Source organism: Lycium barbarum, chromosome 10, assembly GCF_019175385.1.
Source record: "Lycium barbarum isolate Lr01 chromosome 10, ASM1917538v2, whole genome shotgun sequence".
Taxonomy (NCBI): Eukaryota; Viridiplantae; Streptophyta; class Magnoliopsida; order Solanales; family Solanaceae; genus Lycium; species Lycium barbarum.
The window spans coordinates 107,865,307-107,877,895 of NC_083346.1; the positions used below are offsets into that span (position 1 = coordinate 107,865,307).

A 12,589-nucleotide genomic window follows, 5' to 3' on the forward strand; every position below is an offset into this window, starting at 1 on the left:
TTACTATCCGAAACCTGTACACAAGAAATACCAACCATGCCTCACAGGGCCAACACATATACGCATATATATATATACATCATATCATGTCGTCTCGTAGCCACACGGGGCTAACAATTACAGATAAAATTATACAGATGTCGAGGCTTACCTCACATGCCCAACTCGAACAACATCGGAGGCTCCTTCCTGTTCACTTTTCTGTTCAATCTTCAACTTTATATTTCTACCACACATCAAACAACTTCTCCGACACACAGCTTTCATAATATTGCTTACCTGAGTACTGTGCGGCCTCCAATATCATCAGCCATTGCCTTCTGTCGATGTCGTCCTTTGGCTGAAATTAAAAGTTAGTCGAAAGGAATTCATATCCTACAGTTGGCTCTATCGCATGATCTAAGATTCAAAGAAGGGTAACATCCTAGATGCCCTGTAGCTTCCTGTTTATAGATGTGGTGCACAACACATCGATAAACAAGACTCTACTAGACACGGCCTGTAGACATTCCGAGGACTAACCGCTCTGATACCACTTTTGTCACGACCCAACCCCGTGGGCCGCGACTGGCACCCTAGCTGGGTACCCGTACATACCTACCTGACCGAATTTCGTATTGTACAGATTTTTTTTTTCAAACGGATATTACAGAAGTAGGCCGATACAGATACGGCACGCGCGCAAACACATATATATACCTGAACATGCAGACATTTACAGATAAGCCGATAAGGCTAACATACAGACGAAACCAACCCACACATCTATCTACAGGCCTCTACAGACATACAGAATCATATGACGGGACAGGGCCCCGCCGTACCCAGAACTTCCATACATACAGAACATACAGAAAACAAAAGATATATATACCAAAGTACATGCTCCGAATCAAAAGGAGCTCTTCAAGATAGCAGAACCTGTGCCCTAGACTGGCGGCGTGTCACCGAGTGCGCCTGTACCTGCGGGCATGTAACGCAGCCCCCGAAGAACCGGGGGTCAGTACAAAAATGTACCGAGTATGTAAAGCAGAAATATATCAAACATAATCATGATCTGGACCGGAAGCGCATAAATATACTAGACTGGCTCATAAGCCGGACAGACAGAGTCATAGTCCCGACAGACGGACATAATCATGGTCCAGACAGACAGAATCAGAATCCATACGGACATACAGAATCGGAATCCATACGGACATACAGAATCAGAATCCATACGGACATACAGACATAGTCGTAGTTCAAACGGACAGACAGAAGTATACCTGACAGAATTTTGCATGCAGAGTAGTGCAGAATCATACTGAATCATACAGAATCATACAGAGGCATGTGCTTATATACATACTGATGGCACATGCATACAGACATACAGATCCCGGCCCTGTCTGGGGGCGCGGTAAACAGAACCCGGCCCTCTTAGTACGGGACGCGGTGGACAGACAGAATCAGATCAGATCATATGCCATCCTGGCCGCCATCCCCATACACAGATCATAGTATCATACAGACATACAGATCCCGGCCCGTACGCCGAGGGACGCGGTGAACAATGCAGAGAAATATGCACGATAACAGAACCTGGCCCGGGACGCAGTGAAGGAATGCATTGAGACAGCCACGAACAGATCCATGGGAAACCACATACATACAGACTCAATCAGACTAAAAGGTGCCAAACGGCGAGCCAAAATCAGAGTATACGGATAGTATGCATAGTACGCGCCTATATCCTACTTGGGAAGGCACGACAGATTATTATCAGAATCGGATTCTCAGATGTTCAGAAGTTATTTTATAAGAATTTCATAAAAATAGTTGTATCATAATCAAAATAATAGTTCAGATGGTTTCTGAGAAAATCGGATAAAACGGAAGTATTTAAAGTATTACAGAAGATATCGGGCCTTGCGGGCCCGCCTCGGACCAACTCGAGGCAACATGTGTAAATTATCGCTAATAGACCTTATGAGGTCATCCATAATCGTTTGGAAGTGTTCCGACTCCGTTTAGGGGAGTTTTGTACAAACATTCACTTTAAAGGCAATTTGTAAGAAAATAGCTTCAATTGAATTGAAGGAATTGGAGCGGTTTTCCGTCTCGAATTCCGGGGAACGGAGTCGTACTTAAGGCTCGCGGCCGAGCCTATCACATCCAGAACATGCCTAGGAACAAAGGAAAATGCTTCACATACCTCGATAGCGCCTTACGCTCGCTTGGCGTCGATCCCAATCTCGTCCAAAATCTAGAAATGGTCAAGTTTACCATTTGTTAGTTTTAAACTTTTCAATAATCCAACTTAACACATGTTTGCCTACCGAAATTTCGGCAGCATTTCCTCTGTATATAAGACATCCCCGAGACTCGGCAGAATTTCCTCTGCATTTCCACATCCCCCAAGACCAATATTTATCTCAAATTGAAGGCAACACAACGTACAACGTTTTTCTCTTCATGAGCTTCGGGATTCGGAGCTCGGATTTTGATCAAAATGACCTTCTTAGCCTTGAAGTTTTCTCTCTCTCTCTCTAATGGAATTTTCTGGATCTTTTCTGATCTGAAATGTGGAGGAGGAGGCTGAAAACTCCCTTAAATAATAAGGAAATGGGCCTGACCCGGATTGGAATCGGGTTGGGCCCATTTCACTGCCCAGCTTGAGCTTTCCGCCTTAAAATGCCCATATCTCCTTGTACCGACGTCGCCTGGGAGGCCACGACCTACCGTTGGAAAGCTATTTCAATTATCTACAACTTTTATCTCTGGGCATTTTCCCAAATTCTAAACTTATAATGCCGTTTTTGCCCCTCCAATTCAGGTCATCCGAAAACGTTTTCTTAAAAATATTCGTTTGGAGGGCTTCCACTTTGATTTGGCCCCAGGGCCCTTCACGGGTTGTGTTTAACTTTACATATACGATTCATATAACTTTTCACATGTCCCAAAAAAAATATTGATGTGTGGGCCCCACCTCAGCTTACAAATAATTCGACGTTCGAAAATGCAGGATATAACATTGATGATCAACAACGTGAACTCATATTTTTAGAGCAGCAAGGACACTTATAAACTTGAGTTATAATTTCCAGCAACGTTGAGAGGCCAAGCTTGCTAAGGTAAGGTTTATCTCCTCCAACATGTTTTAGAGATGGTTTGGTCTTTGTATGGTTTGGTGGATGTGGAATTGGATGCAAGGAATTGTATATGTTAATGTTAAGGTTCTGCTTGGGCCGTGTTGGGGCTGTTTTAATCTAATAATGGTGGATTAATTTTGATTAGTGTTGTCGTTATTGTTGTCATTGATTATATGATGAAAGTGAAGGAATTTGATATTTAAGGTTATAGTTGTATTGTATTTAAGAATGATCTGGTTCTGGTTGTGTTGTTGTTCTTGTTGAATTGGAGGACTAAGTGTAGTTAAGATTTGTATTGTGTTGTTATAATTGATGGGCTGTTTTAGGACATATTGTAATGTTAAAATAGTTTTCTTGCATATAGAATTTGAGGTCGTTGTTGTGTTGTTGCTGATATGAATCACCAATTTGAAAGAAAGAAATGTATAAGATATCGTGTACGAAGCGTATGTGGCTTGTTTGGTGTATATTTTTAGATATTCGAAGTGTATCGGGCATTATTACGTTGTAATTAGGGGCTGTTGGGGCATGTTGCTGTTAAGTTATTGATGGGATTTGCCTGTATATGGATAATAGTCGCTAATTATTGTGTTGCTTGATTCGAAAGAAAGGATAAGTTTAAAACGTACCTCTAGTAGTCTGAAAGAGTGATTTTGGGTGGTTGTAATTGTTGGACTATTATAAGGTCATTTCGATGAAGTGTTGTGGCTATAGATTAGTAGGAGTAACTTGAATACGTCGTAGTCGTTATGATGACTATTATTGAATGTTGTAATGTGTGGGCTGATTTGGAATGTTGTGCGGGCTGTTTCAGGGGATTCTTGAATCTTGTTTTGGCTAGTTCTTGATATAGTAACTTGGACGTGTGGTTGTTGATATTGATCTAGTCGTATCATAATTAGTTTGAATGTAAGGGAAATGAACAATATAGGAGAAATGCCGCCCAATTTTCTAGGAATAGGCTACTAACGTTGAAGTACGTTTTATGCCTTTCCGTAGCTTAACCATAGTCTTGACGTCTTAATACAGGTTGAGATACTTTCGGTAGCGTATACATATCAAGTCACGGATTAAGCGCCAAAGGTATGTAAAGCTATCCCTTCTTTCTTTTTGGCATGATCTATGTGAGACAAACAGACGACGAATGTATAACTCCAAAGAAGCTCCTATTCTTAGAGACACTAGGATGGCTAATGTTCTTGATTCCCAGAACTTACTTCATTATGTCGTGATACGTGTCTATGATTCCTGAAGTTCTATTTGATATATTCCATAGTGACATTCGAAGGATACTTGACATGACCATTGTCTTTGATTTTCAAATGATAGTTCATTTTGATTATCCTATTGAGTCTCAGATATGACTTAGTTTGCATATGGTTGCTCACTACTCTGCTCGTCCATGCTGTTAATGTATCTTTCACCGAGTCCCGGGCCGGGTATGTTTTCGTGCACAGTTTCACTACATTGTTCACCGAGTCCCTCACTAGAGGGCCGGGTACGGTATATATATATATATATATATATATATATGATGTGATAATGGCACCGAGACCCCTGCTGGGTCGGGCATGGTATACATGTATACGACTTTATTCACCGAGTCCATAATGGGCCGGATATGGTATTTGATATAGCTATGCATGATTTTCATTTCATAAGGCACAAGTACAGTGATTTCTTGATTGTCATACTTGTCTCTTGTAATCTCTGTTTCAGTCATGACCCTCTTTATTGTATTTCATGCTTTATATACTCAGTACATATCTCGTACTGACCCCCTTTCTTCGGGGGGCATGCCCGCAGGTACAGACAGTCGGTTTGGTGATCCTCCAGCCTAGGACTTCTGCTCAGCTGTTTGGACAGCTCCATTGTTCCGGAGCCTAGATTATTTTGGTACAGATCTTTGATGTAGACTTATACATATCCAGGGGTACGGCGGGGCCCTGTCCCGTCATATTTTACTATGATACTCTTAGAGGTCTGTAGACATATGTGGGTTGTATATGGGTTATGGTCAGCTGTGTCGATATGGTTTGCTTTGGATATTTCCGTATGTAGTGGCAGCCTTGTCGGCTTGCGTATTGCGTTATGCTTTGGTTGGCTGTGACTCCTCAGGAGACAGGTTTATATATGTGACGTTATGACTCTTTAGTTACTTTTTACAAGTTTTCATTCCGTCCTTAGTTCAGTTTGACTATATCTAACAGGTTTGTATACGAGTGTCCAGATCGAGCACTAGTCACGGCCCATGGGGTTAGGTCGTGACACTATATGTTAGAAAAAACATCCTTTTCATACTCATAAAAACAAACATCAAAAAACTGTGCGGATTGCCCTTCATATGGACTTGTCTTTCATTTTTGCCCCTCAAATCGGTAGTCTTTAACTTTTGTCCCTCAAATCGGTGGTTTTTAATTTTTGTCCCTACTTCTTATTTAATGAAAATTTGTGGGCTAAAGTACCCTCTTTTGCTAGTCTATGAAACCAGAGATTTGGGTTCGAACCCCACCAGAGGCAAAAAAAATAAAAAAATAAATCGCAAGGCAGAATTTCATAGCAAATTATGTCTTTTCGGGCCAAAGTTATGTCTCAAGGCATAATTCTGTAATATCAAAAAGGCGTAACTATGAAATCTTGCCTTAAGGCATAACTTTTGCCATGTATTGAAAAGGCATAGTTCTATATTCTATGTAGTTCCTTTTCTGGCATAGTTTTGTATTATAACTTAATTTCTACAAAACTATGTCGGACAAGACATACTTTACATAGAAACTATGATACTACAGAACTTATGCCTTAAGGCATAACTTTTGCCCGAACAGGCATAATTTGCTATGAATCTTGCCTTGCGATTTTTTTTTTTTATACTTTGCTGGGATCCGAACCCAGAATCTTAGGGGTATTTTCGACCACTTAAAGTGCCGAAAGGCAAAAATTAAGGACAGCGATTTGAGGAGCAAAAATTAAAGACCAGCCCCGAAATAGGACATTTGTGCGGATGGCCGAGCAAACATGAGATCATGTAAGACCATAATCTTAAAAATCTAAAGCAATTACCACTAGAAGTAGCAATACTGCTTACAGGTTCGGCAGAATCCGTCAGCTTTGTCTCTTATCCTATACTTATTTTAGAAAATTTATTTAATATGTATAAATAATTGTTCAAAATACAATAATCTGTCTTTCTAGCATTTAAAACTCATGAGTTAAAAAATTCTAGCTCCGACTTTGAATGAAAGTAAATATGTACTACAATGACTTACAATAAACTAAAGTGAGGAGATAAATAGAGAAGAAAAGAAAATATAGCTAAAAACTGAAAATCAACCATTACTCCACATAAAAAATAAAAAATAAAAAGAAGTCAAATGCTCAAAATCAATCTGAATTGTACAAATAAGCTGTTTGGAGTTTCCTTTTTTTACACTGGCCAATAATTATGGAGCTAAACTAGAATATTGCCTCCATGTTTGCTGCCTCCTTGTCCCCTTCATATATACTAAGACTGTTTGTTTTCCTCCAATTTTGACTAGTTGGATGAAATGTTCTCTCAATTTCTTCAAATTGAGGCAAAAGATGCTTAAATAAAGGGTCTCAAACTAATAAAGTCAAACATTTTGTCTAAGCTCCAAATCCTTGGGAGTCTTCATAGATAAGGAAGTTTCTCTCTAATATTGCCATATTGACATGAATTCTTCTACTCAAAATCTCTCGTCTCAAAATATCCAGTTCATTGCTCAATTGGCTATGTCTGAACTCGTTTAATTAGGAGATTGATACTAGCCTGATCCGGCTCATCGCGTAATTGGCTATATCTGAACTCGATTAGTTAGGAGATTGGCCCTAGCTTGATCCTTACTTATAATCCAAGAACAATATAGTAGACTAATGTGATTGGTAATGCTATCAACATTCCAAAAATAACCCTGAAATTTCAAAAAGAAAATCGCTTTATTATTAAGAATTAAAAGGACAAAAAATGATTCAAGAAACTAGGGGAAATTTTGCTTACGCAGTGCTAAGAATAGCTGGATGAACATTGTACTCCTTAGCAAACACAAACGGAACAATCCCTTGTGGCAATGCAGCCTAATTAACATATGACATTTCAACAATTTTAGAAAGCACCTTAAACAACAAGTATTACAAAAATAGAAAGGAAAAAAAAAGAGAAAATATAATTCATTCATACTCATAATGAAGTGTAGTATTAGTTTAATATTTGACACGTGACCCACATGATATTAACTCGATTATTTTACGGAAAAAATCTATTATGATACACTTGCTATACTGTTGCCTTGGCATTGCATTATTTCCTTGGAGTGTTCTCGAAGTAGGGCGGCCGGGGGGTCACCTTTTGGGTTACGGGTTTCGACAGAACCTAATAACTTAATTTAAATTCCGTATTTGTATTAAAAAAAAATATTTCTATGTATAGTTAATTACCTGTACAATGGCGATATGGAGGAGGGTACCACGAAGGCCAACGATAATAGAAGCAGCAGCCATAACAGCAGGGCCAGTTAGAAATCTAACTGCCATTGCAAAAGCAGCCACCGTGTTCCCACATGCGATTATCTTAGGTTGAAGTGCCATAAACAGACCTATCCATCATCAATCAATAATAAATAATGTCACACTTCATTCAAATTCTTCACTAAATGCCAACTACTTTTACTAGTACCATTTGACTTATGCACTATCATTCACTCTTGGGAATTTAATTTTCATACAATATAGAACCTAGTTTACACTATCAAGACGGAGAGGATCTAGTCTTCCCACATCATGTTCATTTAAATTTAGTACTTTTGACACAAAGCATAACACATATGATAAAACTTACTAAAATTTTAACAAATATGAAATTTGACCCCATAATTTTAAGATACACTTAATTCAGTGATGAAAACTTAAAGGTTAAACTAATCAAGTTAAAGTCCTGAATTCACTTTTACTATCAGGTCATCTTCTGAAAGATAAACACAAATGAATATTCTTGAGAAATTGGATTAGTAATCTAAATATAAAACAAGTTACCTGCGCTCCTATGATAAGTTAAACACATTAACTACATATAAAATCTTTACATTGTTAGTAAATAAGTTAAATTTATCCTCTCGGATTTTTCCTAAATACCAGCTCAGAAGTTTGACTACTCACCTAAGCTAAACATAGCCATTCCAAGGCCAGCGTCAGAGAGAATTGAGATTGACTTCTCCATAATTTTGGGCATATGCACATGCCACCTACAAAACAGGACAAAACATAAATCTATATTAATCAATTACAAAAATCCAAAATCTTCCTTAATCAATTCCAAATGTTCCAAGAACTTAAGACAGTTAATCATTTCTTAATTCAATAATTAGCTTACCTATACAAGATTAGGGACCAAATCAGACCAACAGGGCTCGAATACGTGTTCGGATTTTGGATAAGTTTACGCCAAACCATAATTAATATTAAACGTGTCATGACACTTGCCGAAGGCATAACTTTTCCGGCACCGGAATCTTGAAACTTTCAAGAATAACTCAGTATTTTTAAAATTAGAATTTATATATTTGAAAACTATATGAAAAATAGTATAAGTTGCAACTTTTCTCATATCAAGTTAGTGAAAAATTCATCGTAAAATATTGGTCAAAGCACCTACAGAATTGAGACAGAACGAATAATAATTTTCTTAATTCAATTATTGACTTACCGATACGAGATTAGGGACCAAATCAGACCAATGAGGCTCGAATACGTGTTCGGATTTCGGATAAGTTTACGCCAAACCATGATTAATATTAAACGTGTCATAACACTTGCCGGAGGCATAACTTTTCCAGTACCGGAATCTTGAACTTCGGTAGCCCTTGTGTGTAGGCCGGTAAGACCTTCTTTTTCTTCTTTCTTTTCATCTTTATCTTTTCCAACACCACCATTAGCACCTCCAAAGCTGAATTCTTCACCATCAAAGTCACCAACTTGAGAAATTGCTACAAAAATAGCATGTCCTTTTTTTTAATTGATGAATTAACTTGGTAACAATGTCGGTCTAATATCCCAATAACAGATAAAGATTGCGGTAAGTTGACAGTTACCAAAAAATAATATCAAATTTGACTGTGAATAATTTGAGTATGGATTTTTTAAATATTTTTAAAATAAAATTTATATATTTGAATGTTACACAATGCTCTACAAATCAATATAGCTAATGATTCAAAATATTTCAGAAAAGCTTAAAAAAAAATCGTTAGAGAAATAACAGTTTAATTTCTGAAATAATAACTCGTTCACATAAATTGAAATGGAGAGAGTAGACTGATAGGATGGAGCTAGAGTTGCGCCTGCGAAATCGATATAATTCAGTGGCTTTAGATTAGATTCTATATTTGTGTTTAAAAATCAACTTAATATATATAGATTTTTTCTCAAGAACACGAAATTTTTTATTTAAAATTCGAAATTCTAACTCCGTTTACTTGTAAATAAAACAGTAAGAAGTAAACTATACCTTTGTTATCCCCAATTTGAGGATGATCAGAAACCAACATTCTGATTTCCTTGGCACCGTCAGACCGACAAGACTGTTCATTAGCACAGAAATCCGTCCCACCCAACACGTGGAGGCCCGCGGCCTCCGACACGGGTGAGGCACTTGAACTCCACACAAACATGTGGAGTTCCTTAGCATCATGACTAGCTTTAGCATTCTGCTGTTGTTGTTGTTGCTGCTGTGAATGTACTTGTACTTGTTGCGGATGATTTTTCGGGTTCTTGGAAACTGTAGAAGCAATTTCTAGATTGGGGGCCGGATAAGAAGCCGGGACCAAATTAGATTGTGCAGGGTAAAACCCGAATCTTGGGGAGCTCGTTAGAGCTCCTTGAGCACAGTTTTCCTCGAAATTAGATTGTCTAGGAGTTGTATCTACAGGACCAAAGTTCGATAACCTTCCAGGAAAACCCATCATTGCATAGAAATCCGTGTGGTTGAAATTTGACCCTCGTGGGGTCGGATTTCTCGATGAACTCAAACTGTAAATTTCAGCCCCAGTAAGATTTGACGGTCTAGGGGTCATAGCAAATGACCCTCTAGACACATTCGATTTTCTTACAGTAACGTGGAGCTTGCCATCTTGGCCAAGCTCCGCATCAGTTTCAAGAAAATCTTGACCGTCTAAGGAAACAACATCGGATTCAACCTTAAACGACACAATTTCCCCTGCTGTTTCGGGGAATTGTTCCATGATCAACATCTTAGCACCGCGATATTCGAATAAGAAAAGCAAAAGGGTGTACCATATTATACATTGCAACACCACAACTTGTACCATTAAGCTACCTGAGTACTCACCATACATGGCAATCAACAAAGGAATTCCCATAACAAGTGTATTTGGAAGTGTTGAAAGCGAAAAAATTGTTATGCTCCATTCAAGGCTACCATTTTTGGTCAAGTTAGCCCATAAACATAACACCACTAACATAATAACTTTTTGTAGTGTATCAGCAGCAATGAAACGGAAGTTCATTTCATATGGATTGTTCATAGAAATGAAGTGGAATGATAATAAGGGGACTGCGAAAATCGCGACGAATCTGTTGATACCGGAGCATTGATCCGGTGTGAATATTTTCCACCATCGGACAGAACCATAGGCCAAAATCATGGCAACATATAGAGGGACAACGGCTGTTAAGACAACATAAAGATCATGCCAACTTATCATTTTTTTGGACACAAATTGAGAAAAACAGTTTTGTGCTGTGTTCTTCAAGAATGGTGATTGGGCGAAAACTAGGAAATAGCCAAAAATGGGAAGAAGAAGGTTGTTACTTAGTGTATTATACTGACTAAAGGGACATATGTGTAGTGTTTATCCAGCAAATCAGAGGGCTATAAAAAGGATTGGGGGAAGTGTGTTTTTGGGAAGAAAGAAGAAATAGGAGAAGAATGGAGAGAGCGAAGTTACATGAGAATGTAAATGGAGAAGACATAAATAGTCAAGAATGAGTGTGGAGAACCAATAAGAGTTGTGGAAGAGTGATAAATATTTATTTTATCTTTAATCAGATATCTCTGGTTGGTATTCTGGTTATGAAATCACCTTTATTAAGGATTGTTTTACTCTTTAATGTAAGATTTTCTGGCGCGAATTCAAACTTAGTTGGATCCTAGTTATGAAGTCGCCTTTTATTAAGGAGTGTTTTACTCCTTAATGTAAGACTTTCCAGTGCGAATCCAAATTTAGTCGGGTCGAAGTCATCTTTTATTACGGAGTGTTTTATTCCTTAATATAAGACTTTATGGCGTGAAATCGAATCAATTCCGATATAGGTGTTGGACACTGGATGAAAAAACCACGAAAATAAATTGGGTATGGAGAGTGGGGTGATTGAACTGGAAAGTTGGGACACAAATGGGGACCAGTTGAAACTGAGATGGGATGTTGACAAAGAAAAAAGATTTTACCTTGGATACACGTTATAGCATATAACATGTCTTGCTTTTCAGTTTTCATATTACTAATTCCACACTTTATGAAAAGCTCTCTATAATTAGTTTTAAAATAATCAAATAATATAAAAGAAAAAAGAAGAGTAATTTACATTGTCAATGTATAGAAGTAAAAAATAATTCTCGTCCCAATTTTTTTGGTAGTATTATACGATGAGCTCAAGTGCTCAACTATAAAAATTACGAAATGTAGTGATTATAGTAAATATTTTTAAAAAGTAAAAGCAATATCAGATTTATATTAAAAAAATTAGAGAAGTTTCTTGAACTTAAGAACTTGCCCCTTTTAGAGAACGAATAGAATGAATAGGTTTGGCATGGGGAATGAGAGTGGCAGGTATTAGATTGACATGGGCTGTCTGTTGACATTTGTAACATCTTTCTTGTACATGCTTCCTCCTTTTTTTTTCTTTTTTTTTTTTGCTATAAATATAATTTTATAAGGATAGTATAACTCTACGACAAAGAAGACGATGTGTCTGTAAATACTGCATATTTGATTCCATCCATAAATCGATTTTCTTCCCTATGAATTATAGTCTCAATAAGAATACCAGTTCTTACTGTTCATATATTATGATATGAATATACCACATCAATTCGTTATGTATGGTTGATGAGATTCCATTGATACAGAGCCAATTCCAGTTAACCGATTGGTCATAGGTTCGAATCCTACTTGGGGAGATTTTGGAGTTATCGCTTTTCTGACCTAGCGCTTGCCTCCGGTGGTGTCTTTCTCCTTTGTTTCTAAACTAGCAGAATCGTGGGACATCAAAAGCGGTAAGTTGATTGTTGGTTTTTATTCCTCACTCTCGTATAGGTTAACTTGGTTCGTTCCATTCTTAGGCGCTGGTTAAAAAACAATCATTTGATTTTCTTTCTTGCTCTCCCTTAGCAGCGGGAAAGGAGTGAACCTGAGACCAAAGGTAGG

The 12,589-nt window shown here is 37.8% G+C and overlaps 1 protein-coding gene across 1 annotated transcript; it reads right to left on the reverse strand.

The window, feature by feature from the left end:
* Positions 1 to 6,443: 6,443 nt before the first annotated feature.
* LOC132614361 (auxin efflux carrier component 3-like) lies at positions 6,444 to 11,221 on the reverse strand. The gene is made up of 6 exons (XM_060328788.1): positions 9,652 to 11,221; positions 8,851 to 9,130; positions 8,304 to 8,389; positions 7,587 to 7,744; positions 7,150 to 7,226; positions 6,444 to 7,063 (listed from the first exon to the last, which is right to left on the reverse strand). The coding sequence occupies exons 1-6, from the start codon at positions 10,865 to 10,867 to the stop codon at positions 6,997 to 6,999; spliced, it is 1,884 nt and encodes a 627-aa protein (XP_060184771.1). The 5' UTR covers positions 10,868 to 11,221; the 3' UTR covers positions 6,444 to 6,996.
* Between the last annotated feature and the right edge of the window lie 1,368 nt (positions 11,222 to 12,589).